This window comes from Cetorhinus maximus, chromosome 18 (assembly GCF_964194155.1).
Source record: "Cetorhinus maximus chromosome 18, sCetMax3.hap1.1, whole genome shotgun sequence".
Classification (NCBI taxonomy): domain Eukaryota; kingdom Metazoa; phylum Chordata; class Chondrichthyes; order Lamniformes; family Cetorhinidae; genus Cetorhinus; species Cetorhinus maximus.
In genome coordinates, this window is record NC_135896.1 from 72,446,231 (window position 1) to 72,463,215 (window position 16,985).

The window sequence follows — 16,985 nt, forward strand, 5'->3', positions numbered from 1 at the left end:
TAAGCCTACACTGGAACAGTGTTGAAGACAGGCCAGAGTAGGACAGAGAATTAAAATGACAGCTGATCGGAAGCTTGGTGTCATGCTTGCCAACTGTATGGAGGTTCCAACATGACCTGTGTTTGGCCTCCCCAGTTTAGAGGAGAAGACTACATTGTGAGCAGTGAATACAATATACTAAGTTGAAAGAAGTGCACATAAATCACTGTTTTACCTGAAGGAGAGTTTGGGACCCTGGGAAGTGAGAAGGGAGGAGGTAAAAGAGCAGGTGTTGCCTGCACAAAAAGTCGCCATGGGAAGGATTGAACAGTGGACTAGGTGTCATGGAAGGGTGCGGTCCCTTTAGAATGCTGAAAGGGAAGGGGAAGATATGTTTGGCGTTGTCGTCATTTAGATAGCAGAAGTGACAGAGGATGATCTGTTGACTGCAGAGACTGATGGGGGAGTGTACAATGAGGAGTAGGAGAAAACGACTTTTCTGGGAGGTTTCAGGGGGAAAGGGTTGAGACCAGAAGTGCAAGAAATGCAATGGACACGATTGAAGGCCCTGTCAACCTGTGTTAATGAAATACATTTATCAAATGTTGATTTTTAACCCATCAGCTGGAAACATGAAAATGGATTTTTAAAATACAATAAAAGCAAAATACTGTGGATCCTGGAGTTCTCAAATAAAAACAAAGTGACAAGGTTTTCTTTTGAAAAGACAGACTTGGTTGAAACAGACTTTAACTCACAGCAAGATGGCCAACATTAATTTGCATTATGACCTATTCCACATTCCAATTCTATGGAGAAGGGACAGCAAGTATGCAAAACCCGTCACTATGGCACCCACCCCCTCCCTGGGGTTTGTGAATGACTTTCCTTCCTGCCCTATCAATAAGATCTGTAGAAGCCATCCACTGTATCCAAAGACTGAAGTCAGACCATTCAAAGGTTAATTGCTTGAAGAAAAAGACACTGATTTTTAAGAGAGCTACAATTATGTTTGAATTACTGGCAGTTAGAGAGAGATCACATGACCAGCCCATTCTTTTGTGTAGTTTACGCACATGGGTTTGAGCACAACTGGACTACCAGCTAAGAAGCTAAGTGGGGCCTTCCTGCCTTTGTGTCTCCACCCACCTGGCAAGCTTGGACCATTTGCAGCAGAGATTTTTAAAGAAAGAACTTAACTCCACAACTGTGCCTCCAGGAGAACAACCAATTCCGATGTCTACATCTTCTTGGAAGCATAAAGACCATCGAATCCAGCCTGAAGCCAGCCGAGTCACTGAGCTGTGAACTGTATATTCTTTTAATAAAAACAGAAAGTGCTGGAAATGGGTCTAACAGCATCTGTGGAGAGTGAAACAGAGTTTTCTAAACTCTTTGAAATGTTAAGTCATATTGGACTCAATGTTAATCCTGTTTCTCTTTCAACAGATGCTGTCAGACCTGTTGAAGTTTTTCCAGCACTTGATTTTTATTTCGGATCGCCAGCATCTGCAGTATTTTGCTTTTATTTTAGTGTGTATTGTTTTGCCTTTTTTGTGGACTCGTAACTTGCTCAATCTATCCTCCCCTAGTCTGTAATCTGTATCTGTGTATGTGGACTTCCAACGTGTGTGCGCAGAAGTCTGAGTGCCTTTTATTAATTTGCCCAGATCAATATAAATATAATAAAACTAACCACCTCCTTTGTTAAACTCAAGAAAACCTGTTCAATTGGTTCTTTTATGATCACTGTGTAGCAGTTATATACTCACTGAATTGTCAAGTGGAACCTTGTTTGAACAGGAAAAACATGTTGAGCAGTGGGAAAAGAGGGAAGCCATTTGGCCCCTCCTCTTCTGGTCGAAACGGGGGACTCAGAGTAAGGAAGATGTATTGGAAGCACTAGTGTGGGAGGCTAGAACAGATGGCAGAAATGGAGAAACTGGGAGAATAGAAGAGTCGTTCCAGGAAGTGTGGTGGAAGAAGCATATTCGAGGTAGCAGTGGGAGTTGATAAGTTTAAAGTGGATATTGGTCAGTGGGAAGAGAATGGAGATGAACGGAACTTCCAGTCATGCTGAATTCAGTTGCACCCCTTTGCTGCCTCCCGCTGAGCCATGAGGAGAGCTTCGCATCAGCCTTCCGTGTTAATTGTGGTCAGTGCCACACTGCAGTATGTTGTTTACTCCTTAGCAATTTTAGCAAGGAAATCAAATTTTTTCCACTATCTTGGTTGGGTTTTCTTATATTATTTTCTTATAATTAGAATTTAATGTTAGGAAGTTGCATCGAAACTGAAATTGCATTTTAAATCTTCTATTTACAAGCCTGTGTTATTCTGTGTTAGTGGCTAATTGAAAGTAATTGTATCAGCGCTTAGTAGCAAAATTGGGAGCGAATGTCCTTAACATTACAAAATGCTTGTTCTTTGATAAGTTGTTAACCTTCTGTTGAAGAACAAATGGTACATTCTTAAATATTGCGATGTTTTTAAATTATGGAAGTTGAGACATAATTTGGGCTGTGAATTTATCCTGATGTCATTTGCAAATAATTGTTGATTAACTGTGGTGGAAATGCTAAAAGTGGAAATTATGGACAACATGTTTGTTGTAACCAAACTGTCTTTAATTTCTTTCACCGAATCTACTTCTATTTCCTTTTTTACCACTAATGAGTGAGCTGTCCCACTCTAGCATCTAAGGACACTTCCATCAAAGTCTATCTCTAAAATTTGGCAGATTATTCCAGATATTCTTCACCCTCTTTGTGAGCTTCCTAATTTTCATTTACCAGTACTTTTTGCCTCAATGTACTTTTTTGCACTAGATGTACTATTGTCTGTTTTTATAGTACTCAGAACTTGCCTTATCTAAGACATTTAGTATTTTCTATATTTTAATGAGGGTCTAGAGATGAAGCTTTGTTTATAGCCCCTTTTCACATGCATTTTCGTGTTTCTCTTTGCAGCTTTTTCAATGTTTGCAACTGCCATTTGTTTTTACAGTGGTGAACTGTATATTCAGTGTGATCCAGCTCATGCATTTTGCAGTCTTGGCATAATCTCACTAGTTTTTAGCAATTAGGCTTTCAAAATGCTGGAAGATATAAGCTTGTTTAATAGCCTTGCCACTTTAAAACTAAGACATGTTTTGAGACTTTTGTTCTACACTTTTTCACTAATCCAGCAAAACACCTGGCATTAGTATTTTCCTATGCTTTAACTTAGGATAGATTATAGTGTTGAATACTGATTTTGTTTAATCTAAAGCTTTATTAGTCACCTTTGAAGCAGAACTTTAAATTAGCTTTCTGAAGCTCAAATAAGCAATAATTGCATTCCACACTCTTTAGTGTCTTCAATCGACTAAATGCTGAACTTGTTCATCAATTTATCTCCTTCACTTCTTTTGTACTGCCCATCTCTGTTCTTTTGCCTACGCATTCCTCTCCTCCTTTACCTGTTCTTGCTCTTAACTGTTGCTGCTCTTAACTGTTGCTTCCTCATAGCTATTTCTTTCTTTCCCTCCCTGTTTTACCCTCTCACACCCATTCGTGCTTCTGTTTGCCCCCATTCCTTTACCTCTGTTTATACTGCTCATCACTTCCTTTGCTTCCTTCTTGAACCTGTTTCAGTCTTTAACTTTTTTTCCTTCTCTATTCACTTTCTCCCTTCCCTTTTTGCATTTGTTGCTCCCTCTTCATTTCTGTATCTTTCCTCTTTTGCTATTTTTCACTTAACATTTTTCTTCATTCCTTTGTTGTCTTTCTGTTCGCTCATTCTCATGCTTGTCCCTGCAGCCTTGAGGAGAAACAGCAGCATTTACACAATGGTTGCTTAAATAGGAAGCATTGGCTCTCATTCTAAGGGAAGCAATTCTGTTATTTGTTATAAATGTTATTGACAGATCCCAGCCAATCAAGAGTAACCACTTCATGTCTATATTCCATGAAATTGTAAATTAAAAACATTAGATTTGTGGGATCTGTGATTCTTGTGATAAAAGCTTAACTACATTAGGATGTCAAATTGACATTCTGCTGTAACAGTCTTTTAACTTTAGATCCACTTTCTCTAGTCTTCATTATTCACAATATTCTAGTGGTTTACTGTTGTCTCTAAATTTAGACCTGAACAAATTGATTATATTTAAATAATGAAATTTGTGGAGGAACATACTCTCACTTGGACTTGGTGATATCAATAAGTTCATACAACTGGCGTCCTTTATTCTTTATTATGCTCTCTAACCAATATTACTACTTAGTACAAGGGGATTGTCTTCGACTTTTTTTTATTTCTTGAATAATAGATTCAAACATTCCAGTGTTTTACACAGGTATTGGTACCAACCTCTGTACCTATGGTTGGAAAGCATATTGGACCAAGGAAGGACCATTCTAGTCAGAGGAGCCGCGATAATGATGAAAACAGTGGCCCTACCACAACGGTTTTCGTTGGCAACATATCTGAGAAAGCTTCTGATATGTTAATCAGGCAGTTACTTGCAGTAAGTTTCTATTTTGCACTATTGTAACTTGTAGAGCAGTTGTTCATACAAAAGACCTTTTTTTGGCAATTTTCTCCCTGATGCGTTGTTGGCTCATGCTGATATATTACCAGCCAGCTAGCCCTAGTCCAGGTGGTCAGTCTTCATGTATGAGCCCAGACATTTACTCTTGACGGGCTATTTAACCATAGGTACATGGCAGTGGAGTCTAATCCCTTTCCTCGCTTCCCGCACTCCCAATGCCCCAATCTCATACCCACTCTCAAGCACAGGACATGCAGTTACAAGTGCGGAACTGGCATATGTGCCCCCCAGACCTGGATTGCTATAACAGAAATTGTAATGCCTGTTTTGCATTCTGTAGATTAGGAAATTTTAAAAAAACCTTTAAATTTACTGTGATGAATTCCATCGATCTTTTATTACTGGTAGGTTAACAACTCATGTTTTGACTTGGCAAAATGATGAATAGAAATGTTTAATATAAATCATCAACATTTATCTTATAATTACTTGTAATATTTTCATGTATGCAAGTACACTTTCCAGTGATATGTTTTGCAAATGGTAGGTGCAAATTTATTTTGTACAACATATTGTAACAATGCTTTCCAATTTGCAGAAATGTGGCTTGGTTCTAAGCTGGAAGAGAGTACAAGGGGCTTCAGGAAAGTTGCAAGGTATGTATAATTTGTACATCTAATTCTGAGTTGTATGTAATTGGTTAGAATTCACTGAGTTGTTAATTTAGTCTGCTCATAAGTATATTCTTGACATATTTTCTATTAGAATGTGTTAACAAAGTACTTGAGTTTTTGAAGAGCTTAATCATAATTTGTTCCAAAATATCATGTGATGAAGATAGGACATGGTGTTCCCACAGACAGTTTACTGTGCATTGTTTCTCCTTTCTCTGCTAAGGCACTAGAAGTTGTTGAGCATGCACAGTGTACATCATGGAAGAGAAATTCCTTTAGATTATGTAGTGACTCCTAACTACAACTTTGGATGAGCTTGATTCATCTTTAGCATCCAACTTTGAGCCAGAAGGTTGATGGTTTAAGTCTGATATTATTGACCCAAGTTAGTTATTGTGGTTCAGCAAATTACCGGGAATGTACCGCATTGTTGGAGGTGTTTGACCAAGACCCATTTGTCTGCTTGATGGATGTAAATGTTCACATGCTACTTTTCACAGAATAGCGGAGCGATTTCCTGGTGACCGACACGCCTCCCTCAACTAGTGCCAGTAAAAACAAGTTGGTTCAGATTTTCCTGGCAAAATAGGGCTAGCCGTTCTTTATGCACAGATGGTACAACAGCTTCAGGCAAGGAGCTGATGCACGGTTAATCTTAAATGCCCAAAAGTTGCAACATTCCATCGTTAACTTTGCAAAACATTGTAGAATCATAGAATGATATAGCACAGAAGGAAACCATTTGACCCATTGTGCCTGTGCTAGTTCTTTGGTAGATTGATTAATCCCGCTTCCCAGCTGTTCCACCGTAGCTCTGTAAACTTTATACCTTCAGTATTTTTCCAATTTCCTTTTGAATGTTACTATTGAAACTGTTGCCATTGCCCTTTTTAGACAGTACATTCCAGATCACAACAACCTACTGTGTCCTCCTTTTGCTTCTAGTCTTTTTTTGTCAATCACCTTAAACCTGCATCCGCTTCTGCTACTAGAAACTAGAGTTTCTTCTCATTTAGCCTTATCAAAACCTTTTCTGATTTCGAGCACCTCTAGTAAATCTCATACTATCTGTCTATGCTGTAAGGAATACAGCTCCAGTCTGTCCAGATAAATCTTTTATCCCAGGAATCATTCCAATATATTTCTTCTGTGCTGTCATGAAGGGCTTTACCTCCTTCCTAAATTGTGGTGCCCAGAATCTGGCATGCATTACTTGCTTTTGTATTTATACAGATCCTGTATGCTTTTTAAAAATAGCCGTCTAAAATTGTCCTGCCACCTTCAAAGATTTGTGTGCATACACTCCTACATGTATCCCTTTCCTGCACCCCTTTAAAATTGTATCATTTTTATTTAATTGTAAAATTAATTAAAATACTGTAGATGCTGGAAATCTGAAATAAAAGCAGAAAATGAAGGAAAAACTCAGCAGGTCTGACAGCATCTGTGGAGTGAGAAACAGAGTTAACGTATCGACTCTAAATGACCTTTCTTCAGAGCTAAAGAGAAGTGGAAATGTGATGAAATTTATACTGTTTAAGGAGGGGAGGGTGGAGAAGGTGAAGCTGGATAGAAGGCCAGTGATAGATGGGGGCTAAGGAGAGATTGACAAAGATGTCATAGACATAAGGACAAAGGGAGTATTAATGGTGGTGGTAAGGGCTAAACGAAGTGCTCGTAGTGGCATAAAGGTAAGAAAGCAGAATGTGTGAATAGCAGAACAAGGGCAAGCACTCTGAAAGAACAACATGGAACATGTAACAAATGGCCTTTTGGGGATGGGGTGAGGGGAGGGGGCGATGGCTGGGGAAAAAGGATGGGAAAAGTGATAAAAGGATTTAAAACAAAAAGAGATAAAACAATGAATAAAAATGAAAATAAGTGGATAAAAAAATAATTTTTTTCTTAAAAAGGGGTTAAAGGATGAAGATAGAGGAGAGAGTTCATGGTCTAAAGCTGTTGAGCTCGATGTTAAGTCCAGAAGGCTGTAAAGTGCCTAATCGGAAGATGAGGTGCTGTTCCTCCAGCTTCACTGGAACATTGCAGCAGGCCAAGGACGGACATGTGGGCATGAGAGCAGGATGGTGTGTTTAAATGGCATGCAACAGGAAGGGTCATGCTTGGGAACATAGAAACTAGGAGCAGGAGTAGGCCATTCGGCCCTTCGAGCCTGCTCCGCCATTCATTATGATCATGGCTGATCGTCCAACTCAATAGCCTGCTCCCGCTTTCTCCCCATACCCTTTGATCCCTTTCGCCCCAAGAGCTATATCTAACTCCTCCTTGAAAGCATACAATGTTTTGGTCTCAACTACTTTCTGTGGTAACGAATTCCACAGGCTCACTACTCTCTGGGTGAAGAAATTTCTCCTCATCTCAGTCCTACGTCATCTCAGTCACATCTACCCCACACCCTCAGACTGTGACCCCTGGTTCTGGACTCAACCATCATCGGGAACATCCTTACTGCATCTACCCTGTATAGTCCTGTTAGAATTTTATAGGTTTCTATGAGATCCCCCCTCATTCTTCTGAACTCCAGCGAATATAATCCTAATCGACTCAATCTCTCCTCATATGTCTGTCCCGCCATCCCAGGAATCAGTCTGGTAAACCTTCGCTGCACTCCCTCTATAGCAAGTACACCCTTCCTCAGATAAGGAGACCAAAACTGCACACAATATTCCAGGTGTTCTGCAAAGTGGTCACCCTGTCTGCGTTTGGTCTCCCCAATGTAGAGGAGTCCGCATTGGGAGCAGCAAATGCAGTAGACCAAATTGAAGGAGGCACAAGTGAAGTGCTGCTTCACCTGAAAGGAGCACTTGGATGGTGAGGAGGGGGGAAGTAAAGGGGCAGGTGTTGCACCTTCTGCTTTTGCATGGGAAGGTGCCGTGGGAAGGGGATGAGGTGTTGGGAGTGATGGAAGAGTGGGCCAGGGTGTCCTGGAGGGAATGGTCCCTATTGAATGCTGATGGGGGGGTGTGGGGGTGAGGGGAAGATGTGTTTGGTGGTGGCATCATGCTGGAGTTGGCAGAAATGGCGGAGGATGATCCTTTGAATATGGAGATTGGTGGAGTGAAAAGTGAGGACAAGCCTTTGAATGGTGAGGAGGGAGGAGGTAAAGGGGCACCTTCTGCGATTGCATGAGAAAGTGCTGTGGAAAGGGGTGATGTTTTGGGAGTGATGGTTAATAGCAGGACCCTTGTTCTGCTATAAGCACCGCCTTTAGCCCTTACCATTACCATTGCCACTTGCTTTGTCTTTTTGTCCGTGACATCCTTGTCAATCTCTCCTCAGCCTCCACCTATCGCTGGCCTTCTATCCAGCTTCACCTGCCCCACTCCCCTTAAGCAGTATAAATTTGATCACATTTCTACTTTTTAACTCTAAAGAAGGGTCATATGGACTCTAAACATTAACTCTGTTTCTCTCTCCACAGATGCTGTCAGACCTGCTGAGTATTTCCAGCATTTTCTGTTTTTATTTAATTTTGCATCTCTTCCTTTTCCTACCAAAATGTATCACTTTGCACTTTCTCTTGTTAAATTGTATCTGCTGTTGGTCTGCCCAATTGATTACCCTGTTTATGTCCTTCTGAAGGCTGTTACGATCCTCCACAAGTGTCATGTCATTTGCAAGCTTTGAAATTATATCCTGAATACCCAAGTCCAGGTCACGATTGTATATTAAGAAGAACAGTGATCCCAACACCCTGGGATTACAAGATTTTCAGTCTGGAAAAACAACCGTTCACCACTATTCTCTGCATTCTGTTCCTTGGCCAATTTTATCTTTGTCCTGTCACTTTCTTGAATCCCATAAGATTTAATTTTGCTAATGAACCTATTATATGCTACGTTGTCAAATACCTTTTGTTGTTCCCCTATTACAGTTCGGTAACTTCTTGCGAGCTATCCTGATGAGTGCAAGACTAAAAGCTTCGATAGCATGTCTCTCTTTTTCAGCAATTGTTGTAAACTTTCTTTGTCTCATTTTAACCTTCATTTTTAGTCACAAAGGAAGTTCTGGCTTTGAATGCCTTTCCTTTCTCCCTCAGAAATCAAATAATTCTGTACCTGATCCATCTTTTTTTGAAGGCCATCCCGTTGTTCAGCTAGTGTTTTGCTTACCAACCTTTGATTGCAGTCCACATAGGTCAGATCCGCTTTTCAAGTTACTGAAGTTAGGTCTGCTCCAGTCAAGTATTATTATGCTTGTGTGTACCTTGTCCTTTTCCATAACCCTTCTAAACCCAATGCTCTTGTGATCCTTGTTCCCCAAAAACACTTCCAGTGAAACTGCTCCATTTGCCTCCTTTATTCCTAGAACTAGATTCTGCACTGCATCTTTCCTCATTGGGTTCGTAACATACTGAGCCACATTTCAGAAATTCCTCTCCCTTTAAACTGTTACTAGCTCAGCCTATATTAAGATAATTGATAATTAGGATAGTTGTCATGACTCTATATTTCTTGCATCTTCTCTACTTGCCCAGAAAGCGATTTGGGGAGATAAAAAGTAACCTATTTGATATGAAGTGTTTGGATCTTCCTGAGGATATACTAGCTGCTGTGCAAATGCAAGTTCCTTGCAATCAGCTCAGCTGGCACTGGCAGTGGCTTGGAGCAGCGACCTCCACACACCCTCTGACCCCTTCCTTAAGAGCAGGGAGTTATTAATGAGAAGGAAAAAAAATGTTCAGAGGATTTTAAACAACTATTCAGGGGCAAATAGGAAAGGAGCAAGTTGAGCAGAGCATATCAAGTTTTATTAATACTAAATGTAAATGGAGCCTGAAATGTGCTGATTGTGGTAATTAAAGTCACGCATTTAAAACTTAATCCCCAATACTTTATCACTGAAGAAATGAAGCCTAGCAGTTCAGCATCTATATAGGATAGCTTGTCCAGCAGGTTGGATCATATATCCCGCAGTATATTCGTCTTTGGACCTTTTTGTGAAAATGATACGTTGCCTAAAAATTCAAGTCTACTTTTTCATCCCTGCCTGGTTTCAGACTCTGTTCTTTTTGTCTTGGTAGCATTTGGTTTTTGTGAGTACAAAGAACCCGAATCCACGCTGCGTGCTTTAAGATTGTTGCATGAGCTTCAAGTGGGAGACAAGAAACTGCTTGTAAAAGTAGACGCAAAGACCAAAGCCCAGCTGGATGAGTGGAAGGCCAAAAAAAAGGGAGTCAATGGAGTATGTTGCATTTCCATAATCATCTGAAACCTTTTATATTTGTAACTTCAAAAACCTATCTACATTTCAAGTAAAATGTGCCTTGCAGTTCTCAATAAATGTTTACTCATACATGAGGTGTATCAAGCCTTGTTTTTGAAGAATTGTGTCCATTTTTTGCTGATTTGGATGGCTATAATAAATTATGGCATACCTTATCCAGTAACAGCAGATAAGCTAATATTAGGACAAGAAGATTGGAAGGTGAAAGAAAATTAAATTGTTGAGCATTATTTATAAAATAAATCTATCATTGCAAAATGGCCCTCTTGGGGCCCTTAATTGCATTTGAGTTTATGTTCAAAAAATTAAAATGAAACTTTTTTACTTTGAGTAGAATTCAGTTGGGGGGAAAGAATACTGTCCAGTCAAGTATAGACTTGGGTCTTCAGAGAGGGTATACATCTTTATATCTTATAGCCCTGATTCTGTTGAGTATTGTCCCAGTGATAGTGGTGAGACAGCATTTAGTGGGAACAAAATTAAATTTACTATTCTGTACCAGTTGATGTGTGTAGATTTTGAGTGTTGTGGTCATGTGGTGATGGCTTTTGTTGTTGAGCAGCCTACTTTTCCTATATCTTTAAGACTCTCAGCTTGGACTCTTGATAAACTATTAGGGAGGTGATGGCATTGTGGTATTATCACTACACTTAGTATTCCAGAGACCCTGGGGTAATGTCCTGGGGACCTGTGTTCGAATCCCATCAGGGTAGGATGGTAAAATTCAAGCAAAATCTGGAATTAGAAGCCTGATGATGACCTCGAAACTATTGCCAATTGCCATTAAAAACCCACCTGTTTCACTAATGACCTTGAGGGAAGGAAATTTGCTGTCCTTACCTAGTGGCCTACATGTGATTCCAGACCCACGGCGATGCGGTTGACTCTTAACTGCCCTCTGAACAAGGGCGATTGGGGATGGGCAATAGATGTTGGCTAGCCAGTGGTGCCTGCATCCCATGAACGAATAAAAAAAATGTCAATTTAGTCCAGTGCCTGTCGAACTGTGTTTTATGAAAGTAGTTCAAAATAGGATAGATGGGGCGAAAATTGTCTAAGAGGAAAAAAATGGATTTATGTAGTATATTGCACATGAGCTTCCCATTTGAATCGATGGACCTTGGCAATTCAAAACCTTCCAAATTTTCAAATCCAGAGACAGAGTTGCACATGGCCGATTTAAAAATATAGACAAAATCCTTCCTCTTGAAATATAATTATGTTGGCAATACTGAATATAAACGATGCATGAGGAAGATACGTTTATTTTTAGCTGGAACTGTTTGGTCTGTGAGCAATCCTTAATGCTGGATATAATTTTGATTCTTGTTACGTCCTGAAGGATACAAAGACAGAGGATTCATCAGATGATGTTGTAGATGAGGAAACCAAGAGAAGAGACCAGATTGTGAAAGGAGCAATTGAAGGGCTAATAAGAGAGTACTCCAGTGAACTAAATGCACCGTCTCAAGATCAAGATGCACATCCCAGAAAGAAGAAAAAGGAAAAGAAGGAGGAGGTATTTATTTGTATTATACCAAGGAAATTTATGGCACAGGAGTCAGTTCAGCCCATACTGTCTGTGCTGACCAAAAAGGAGCTATTTTTGGGAATTCCACTTCCCAGCTCTTGGTCCATTGCCTTGTAGGTTATGGCACTTCAAGTGCATATCCACGTGCTTTTTAAATGTGATGAGGGTTTCTGCCTCTACCCTCCCCTCCAGGTTGAGAGTTCGAGAACTCCACATCCTTTTGGATGAAAACATGACTCCTCAATTTCCCTCTAATACTTTTATCAATTACTTTAAACTTATGCTTTGTGGTATTGACCTCACTGCTACAGTAAATGGGTCCTTCTATCCACTCTATCTAAGCCGCTTATAATTTTTTACAACCAATTAAATTTCGCCTAAGCTTTCCCTGTTTCTGAGAAATCAACAACAGCCTACTCAGTCTTTGCTTTTTGCTAAAGTTTTCCATTTTTGGCATCTTCCTCTTAAGTCTTTGGTACCCACTGTAGTGTGATCATGTCCTCCTTGTAATGCAGTGACCAGAACTATTCAGCATACTCCAGTTGTGGCCTAACTGATGTTTTATACAGTTCTAGCATAGATTCCCAGCTGTCACTTTATTAGCCAAGGCAAAGAATGTGTTAACTACCTTAACTACCTGTCCTGCTGCCTTCAGGGATCTGTGGATATGCATCCAATGTCTTTGTTCCTCTGCACTTCTCAGCATCTGACCATTTATTGTGTTTTCCCTTGCCTTTGTTTTCCCTCCCCAAATGCATTTCCTCACACTTCTCCAGATTGAATTCCATTTGCCATTTTTCGATCCACTTAACCAGTTCGTTGATATCTTGCTGCAATCTAGCATTTTTCTTCATTATAAAGCAGACAGCCAATTTTCATATCATCTGCAATTTTTTAATCATGCCCTCATATTTAAATCTAAAACATTGTTACATGCACCACACAAAGAGGTCACAAAAAAAATACCTGTCGACCTTCCAGTGCTTTCTGCCAATGAACTAATTTTTGGATCCAACTTGCCCCTTGCTCTTGGATCCCATGAGTTTTAACCTTTTCTGGCCAGCCTGCCATGTGGGACCTTGTCAAAAGCTTTGCAAAAATTCGTGTAGGCTACACCAAACAACATCTATGTTTCCTCAAATTCAATCAGGTTAGCCAGACTCCATCTTCCCTTAATAAATCCATGCTGAATTTCCTTGATTAATCCGTGCCTTTCTAAGTGGCAATTAATACTGAGCCTGAGAATTTTTTTCAATGATTTTCCCACCACTAAGGTAAGACCAACTGGCCTGTAATTACTCGGGCTATCTGCAGGCTCCTGGGTAATTCAAAAAAGGCACAATGCTTGATCATATTCCTTTTGTTTGCAGAGAATGAGCCTCTGTGTATGAATATATGTAGCTTCTAGCAGGCGTAATTGAGCCATGTTCTGAGCTCGACTGATTATCTTAAGTTCTATGCGCTTTTTAAAAATTACCTGGGAGCTTGGGGTGCCCTGTTGCTTTCTTCATGGCAATGCCTTGACCAATCAGAGTCAACTTGCCAACTAATCAACACTCCTTTCTTCTGTAGTGTAAATTGTTGTGATGATTTGAAATTTTGCATTTTTGTGTTAGTCCTGAGAAGTGCAAGCTGTCTCTATTTTCAACAGTATTCAAGTTCTGCATTAAAAAGCGATTGTCCTCCTTAGTTACAATGTCTCATCTCCCTTCTTTGTGAAGACAGGGCAAAGTTTTCATTAAGAACTATTACCCATGTCTTCCACTTTCATACCCACATTACGTTATTGGTCTTAAGTAGAATCACAGAATGATAACAGCACAGAAGGCGGCTTATTGGCCTGTTGTATCTGTGCTGCCTCTTCAAAGGAGCAATTCACCTAGTGCCATTCCCTTGCCTTCTCACTGTTGCCTTGCACATTCTTCCTTTTCCAATCCAATTCCCTCTTGAAACTTTGATTGAACCTGCCTCCACATTAGTCTCAGGCAGTGTATTCCAGGTCCTAACTACTCATTGCATAAAAGGTTTTTCCACCATTCGCTATTGCTTTTTGCCAATCCTTTTGCCAGTTACCTTAAATCTGTGCCCTCTTGTTCTCGATGTTTCCACCAAGGGGAACAATTTTTCCCTATCTACTCAGTCCAGACCCCTCATGATTTTGAATACCCCTGTCAAATCTCCTCTCAATCTTCTCTCCTCCAAGGGAAACAGTTCCAACTTTTCCAATTTACGTAAATTGGAAACTGAAGTTTTCTCATCCGTGGAACCATTCTGCTGACTCATTTCTGCATTCTCTCTAATGCTTTTGCATCCTTCCTAATGTGTGCCACCTAGAACTGGATGCAATTCTCCAATTGAGGGCCAACCAGTTTTCTGTACAAGTTTGACATAACATCCTTGCTCTTGTAATCTATTCCCCTATTGATAAAGCCCAGGATGCTGTATGCTTTTATCAACCGCGCACTCAACCTGTCCTGCCGTCTTCAGTGTTTTATACATCTATATACCCAGGTCCCTCTGCTACAGCAGTCCCTTTGGAATTGTACCCTTTACTTTATATTGTCTCCCCACGTTCTTCCTACTAAAATGAATCAGTTCGCACTTCTCTGCGTTAAATTCCACCAACCTGTCTTATATCCTTTTGAAGTTCCACACTGTCGTCCTCACGGTTCACAAAAGTATCATTTCATAAATTTTGAAGTTATGCCCTGTAAGAGCAGGGACCCTAGACTGACCCATAGGCAAGTCCACTACAAACCTACCTTCAGTCCCCAAAACATCCATTATATTCTACTAAGATAAAAGCAAAATACTGCTCAACCAGCTTATATTTCACCACATTTCCATATTTCTTTAGTTTTGATGAAGAGTCATATGGACTCGAAACATTAACTGTGTTCCTCTCCGCAGACGTGTCAGACCTGCTGAGTTTTTCCAGCTATTTTTCTTTTTGTTGCATTAGCTTCTACTCTTTGTTTCCTATCACTTGGCCAATTTTGTATCATGTTGCTATTTGCTTGTAGGCCTTGGTGTTTCCCTAGTTATTCTGTGCACTTTGTGTTTATCAAAAGGTTTTCCTTAATTTTACCTGCCAAAATTTTTTCATACCCTTTCTTTGTTTTCTTATTTCCTTTATCATTTCATCCCTGCACTTCCTATACTCTAGGCTTTCTGCATTACTGCGCTCTTGGCAAATCAAAGAACAGAGAAAAGTACAGCACAGGAACAGGCCCTTCAGCCCTCCAAGCCTGTGCCGATCATATTGCCTGTCAAACTAAAACATTTTGCACTTCCGGGGTCCGTATCCCTCTATTCCCATCCTATTCATGTATTTGTCAAGCTGCCTCTTAAACACCACTATCGTACCTGCTTCCACCACCCCCTCTGGCAGCGAATTCCAGACACTCACTACCCTCCGCGTAAAAAAACTTACCCCGCACATCTCCTCTAAAGTTTTCTCCTCTCACCTTAAATCTATGTCCCCATGTAATTGACTCTTCCACCCTGGGAAAAAGCTTCTGACTATCTACTCTGTCCATGCCACTCATAATTTTGTAAACTTCTATCAAGTCGCCCCTCAATCTCCGTCGCTCTAGTGAGAATAATCCGAGTTTCTCCAACCTCTCCTCCAGACCAGGCAGCATCCTGGTAAACCTCCTCTGCACCCTCTCCAGCGCCTCCATATCCTTCTGGTAATGTGGTGACCAGAATTGCACGCAATATTCCAAGTGTGGCCTAACCAAGGTTCTATACAGCTGCAACATGACTTCCCAGCTTTTATACTCAGTACCCCTGCCGATGAAGACAAGCATGCCATATGCCTTCCTGACTACCTTATCCACCTGCGTTGCCACTTTCAGTGACCTGTGGACCTGTACACCCAGATCCCTCTGCCCGTCGATGCACTTAAGGGTTCTGCCATTTACTGTATAATTCCTACCTGTATTAGACCTTCCAAAATGCATTACCTCGCATTTGTCTGGATTAAACTCCATCTGCCATTTCTCCACCCAAGTCTCCAACCGATCTATATCCTGTTGTATCCTTTGACAACCCTCTTCACTATCTGCAACTCCTCCAACCTTAGTGTCGTCTTCAAACTTACTAATTAGCTCAGTTGCATTTTCCTCCAAATCATTTACGTATACTACAAACAGCAAAGGTCCCGGCACTGATCCCTGCGGAACACCACTCGTCTCTCCATTCAGAAAAGCACCCTTCCACTGCTACCCTCTGTCTTCTATGACCAAGCCAATTCTGTATCCATCTTGCCAGCTCACCTCTGATCCTGTGCGACTTTACCTTCTGTACCAGTCTGCCATGAGGGACCTTGTTAAAGGCCTTACTGAAATCCATGTAGATAACACCCACTGCCCTTCCATCGTCGATCATCATTGTCACTTCCTCGAAAAACTCGCTCAAGTTAGTGAGACACGACCTCCCCTTCACAAAACCGTGCTGCCTCTCACTAATACGCCCATTTGCTTCCAAATGGTAGTAAATCCTGTCACGAAGAATCTTCTCCAATAATTTCCCTATCACTGACGTAAGGATCACTGGCCTGTAATTTCCTGGATTATCCCTGCTACCCTTCTTAAACAATGGAACAACATTGGATATTCTCCAGTCCCCTGGGACCTCACCCATAGCCAGTGAGGATACAAAGATTTCTGTCAAGGCCCCAGCAATCTCCTCCCTTGCCTCCCTCAGTACGCTGGGATAGATCCCATCTGGCCCTGGGGACTTATCCACCTTAATATTCTTCAAGATGCCTAACACCTCTTTTTTGGTCTCAACATGATCCAGGCTATCTACACACTCTTCCCTTGACAAATCGACCGCTGAGTCCTTCTCTTTGGTTAATACTGATGAGAAGCACTCATTTAGTATCTCTCCCATTTCTTCTGGCTCCACACACAAATTCCCACCTCTGTCCCTGAGTGGGCCTACCCTTTCCCTGGCTACCCTCTTGCTTTTTACATATGTATAAAAGGCCTTGGGATTTTCCTTAATCCTGGTTGCC

At 40.8% G+C, this 16,985-nt stretch overlaps 1 protein-coding gene across 9 annotated transcripts in view; it reads left to right on the forward strand.

Moving 5' to 3' along the window:
* The window catches only part of rbm25b (RNA binding motif protein 25b), a 115,078-nt gene that overhangs the window by 49,507 nt on the left and 48,586 nt on the right, over positions 1-16,985 (forward strand). For 3 of the 9 annotated variants that reach the window (XM_078562901.1, XM_078562897.1, XM_078562903.1), the window contains 4 exons: positions 4,307-4,489; positions 5,112-5,169; positions 10,229-10,389; positions 11,774-11,950. In XM_078562901.1, the coding sequence (XP_078419027.1) occupies positions 4,307-4,489; positions 5,112-5,169; positions 10,229-10,389; positions 11,774-11,950 (579 nt within the window). Of the gene's footprint in view, positions 1-4,291; positions 4,490-5,111; positions 5,170-10,228; positions 10,390-11,773; positions 11,951-16,985 lie in introns of all 9 variants that reach the window. The other 6 variants (XM_078562904.1, XM_078562898.1, XM_078562905.1 and 3 more) reach the window with 2 other exon arrangements.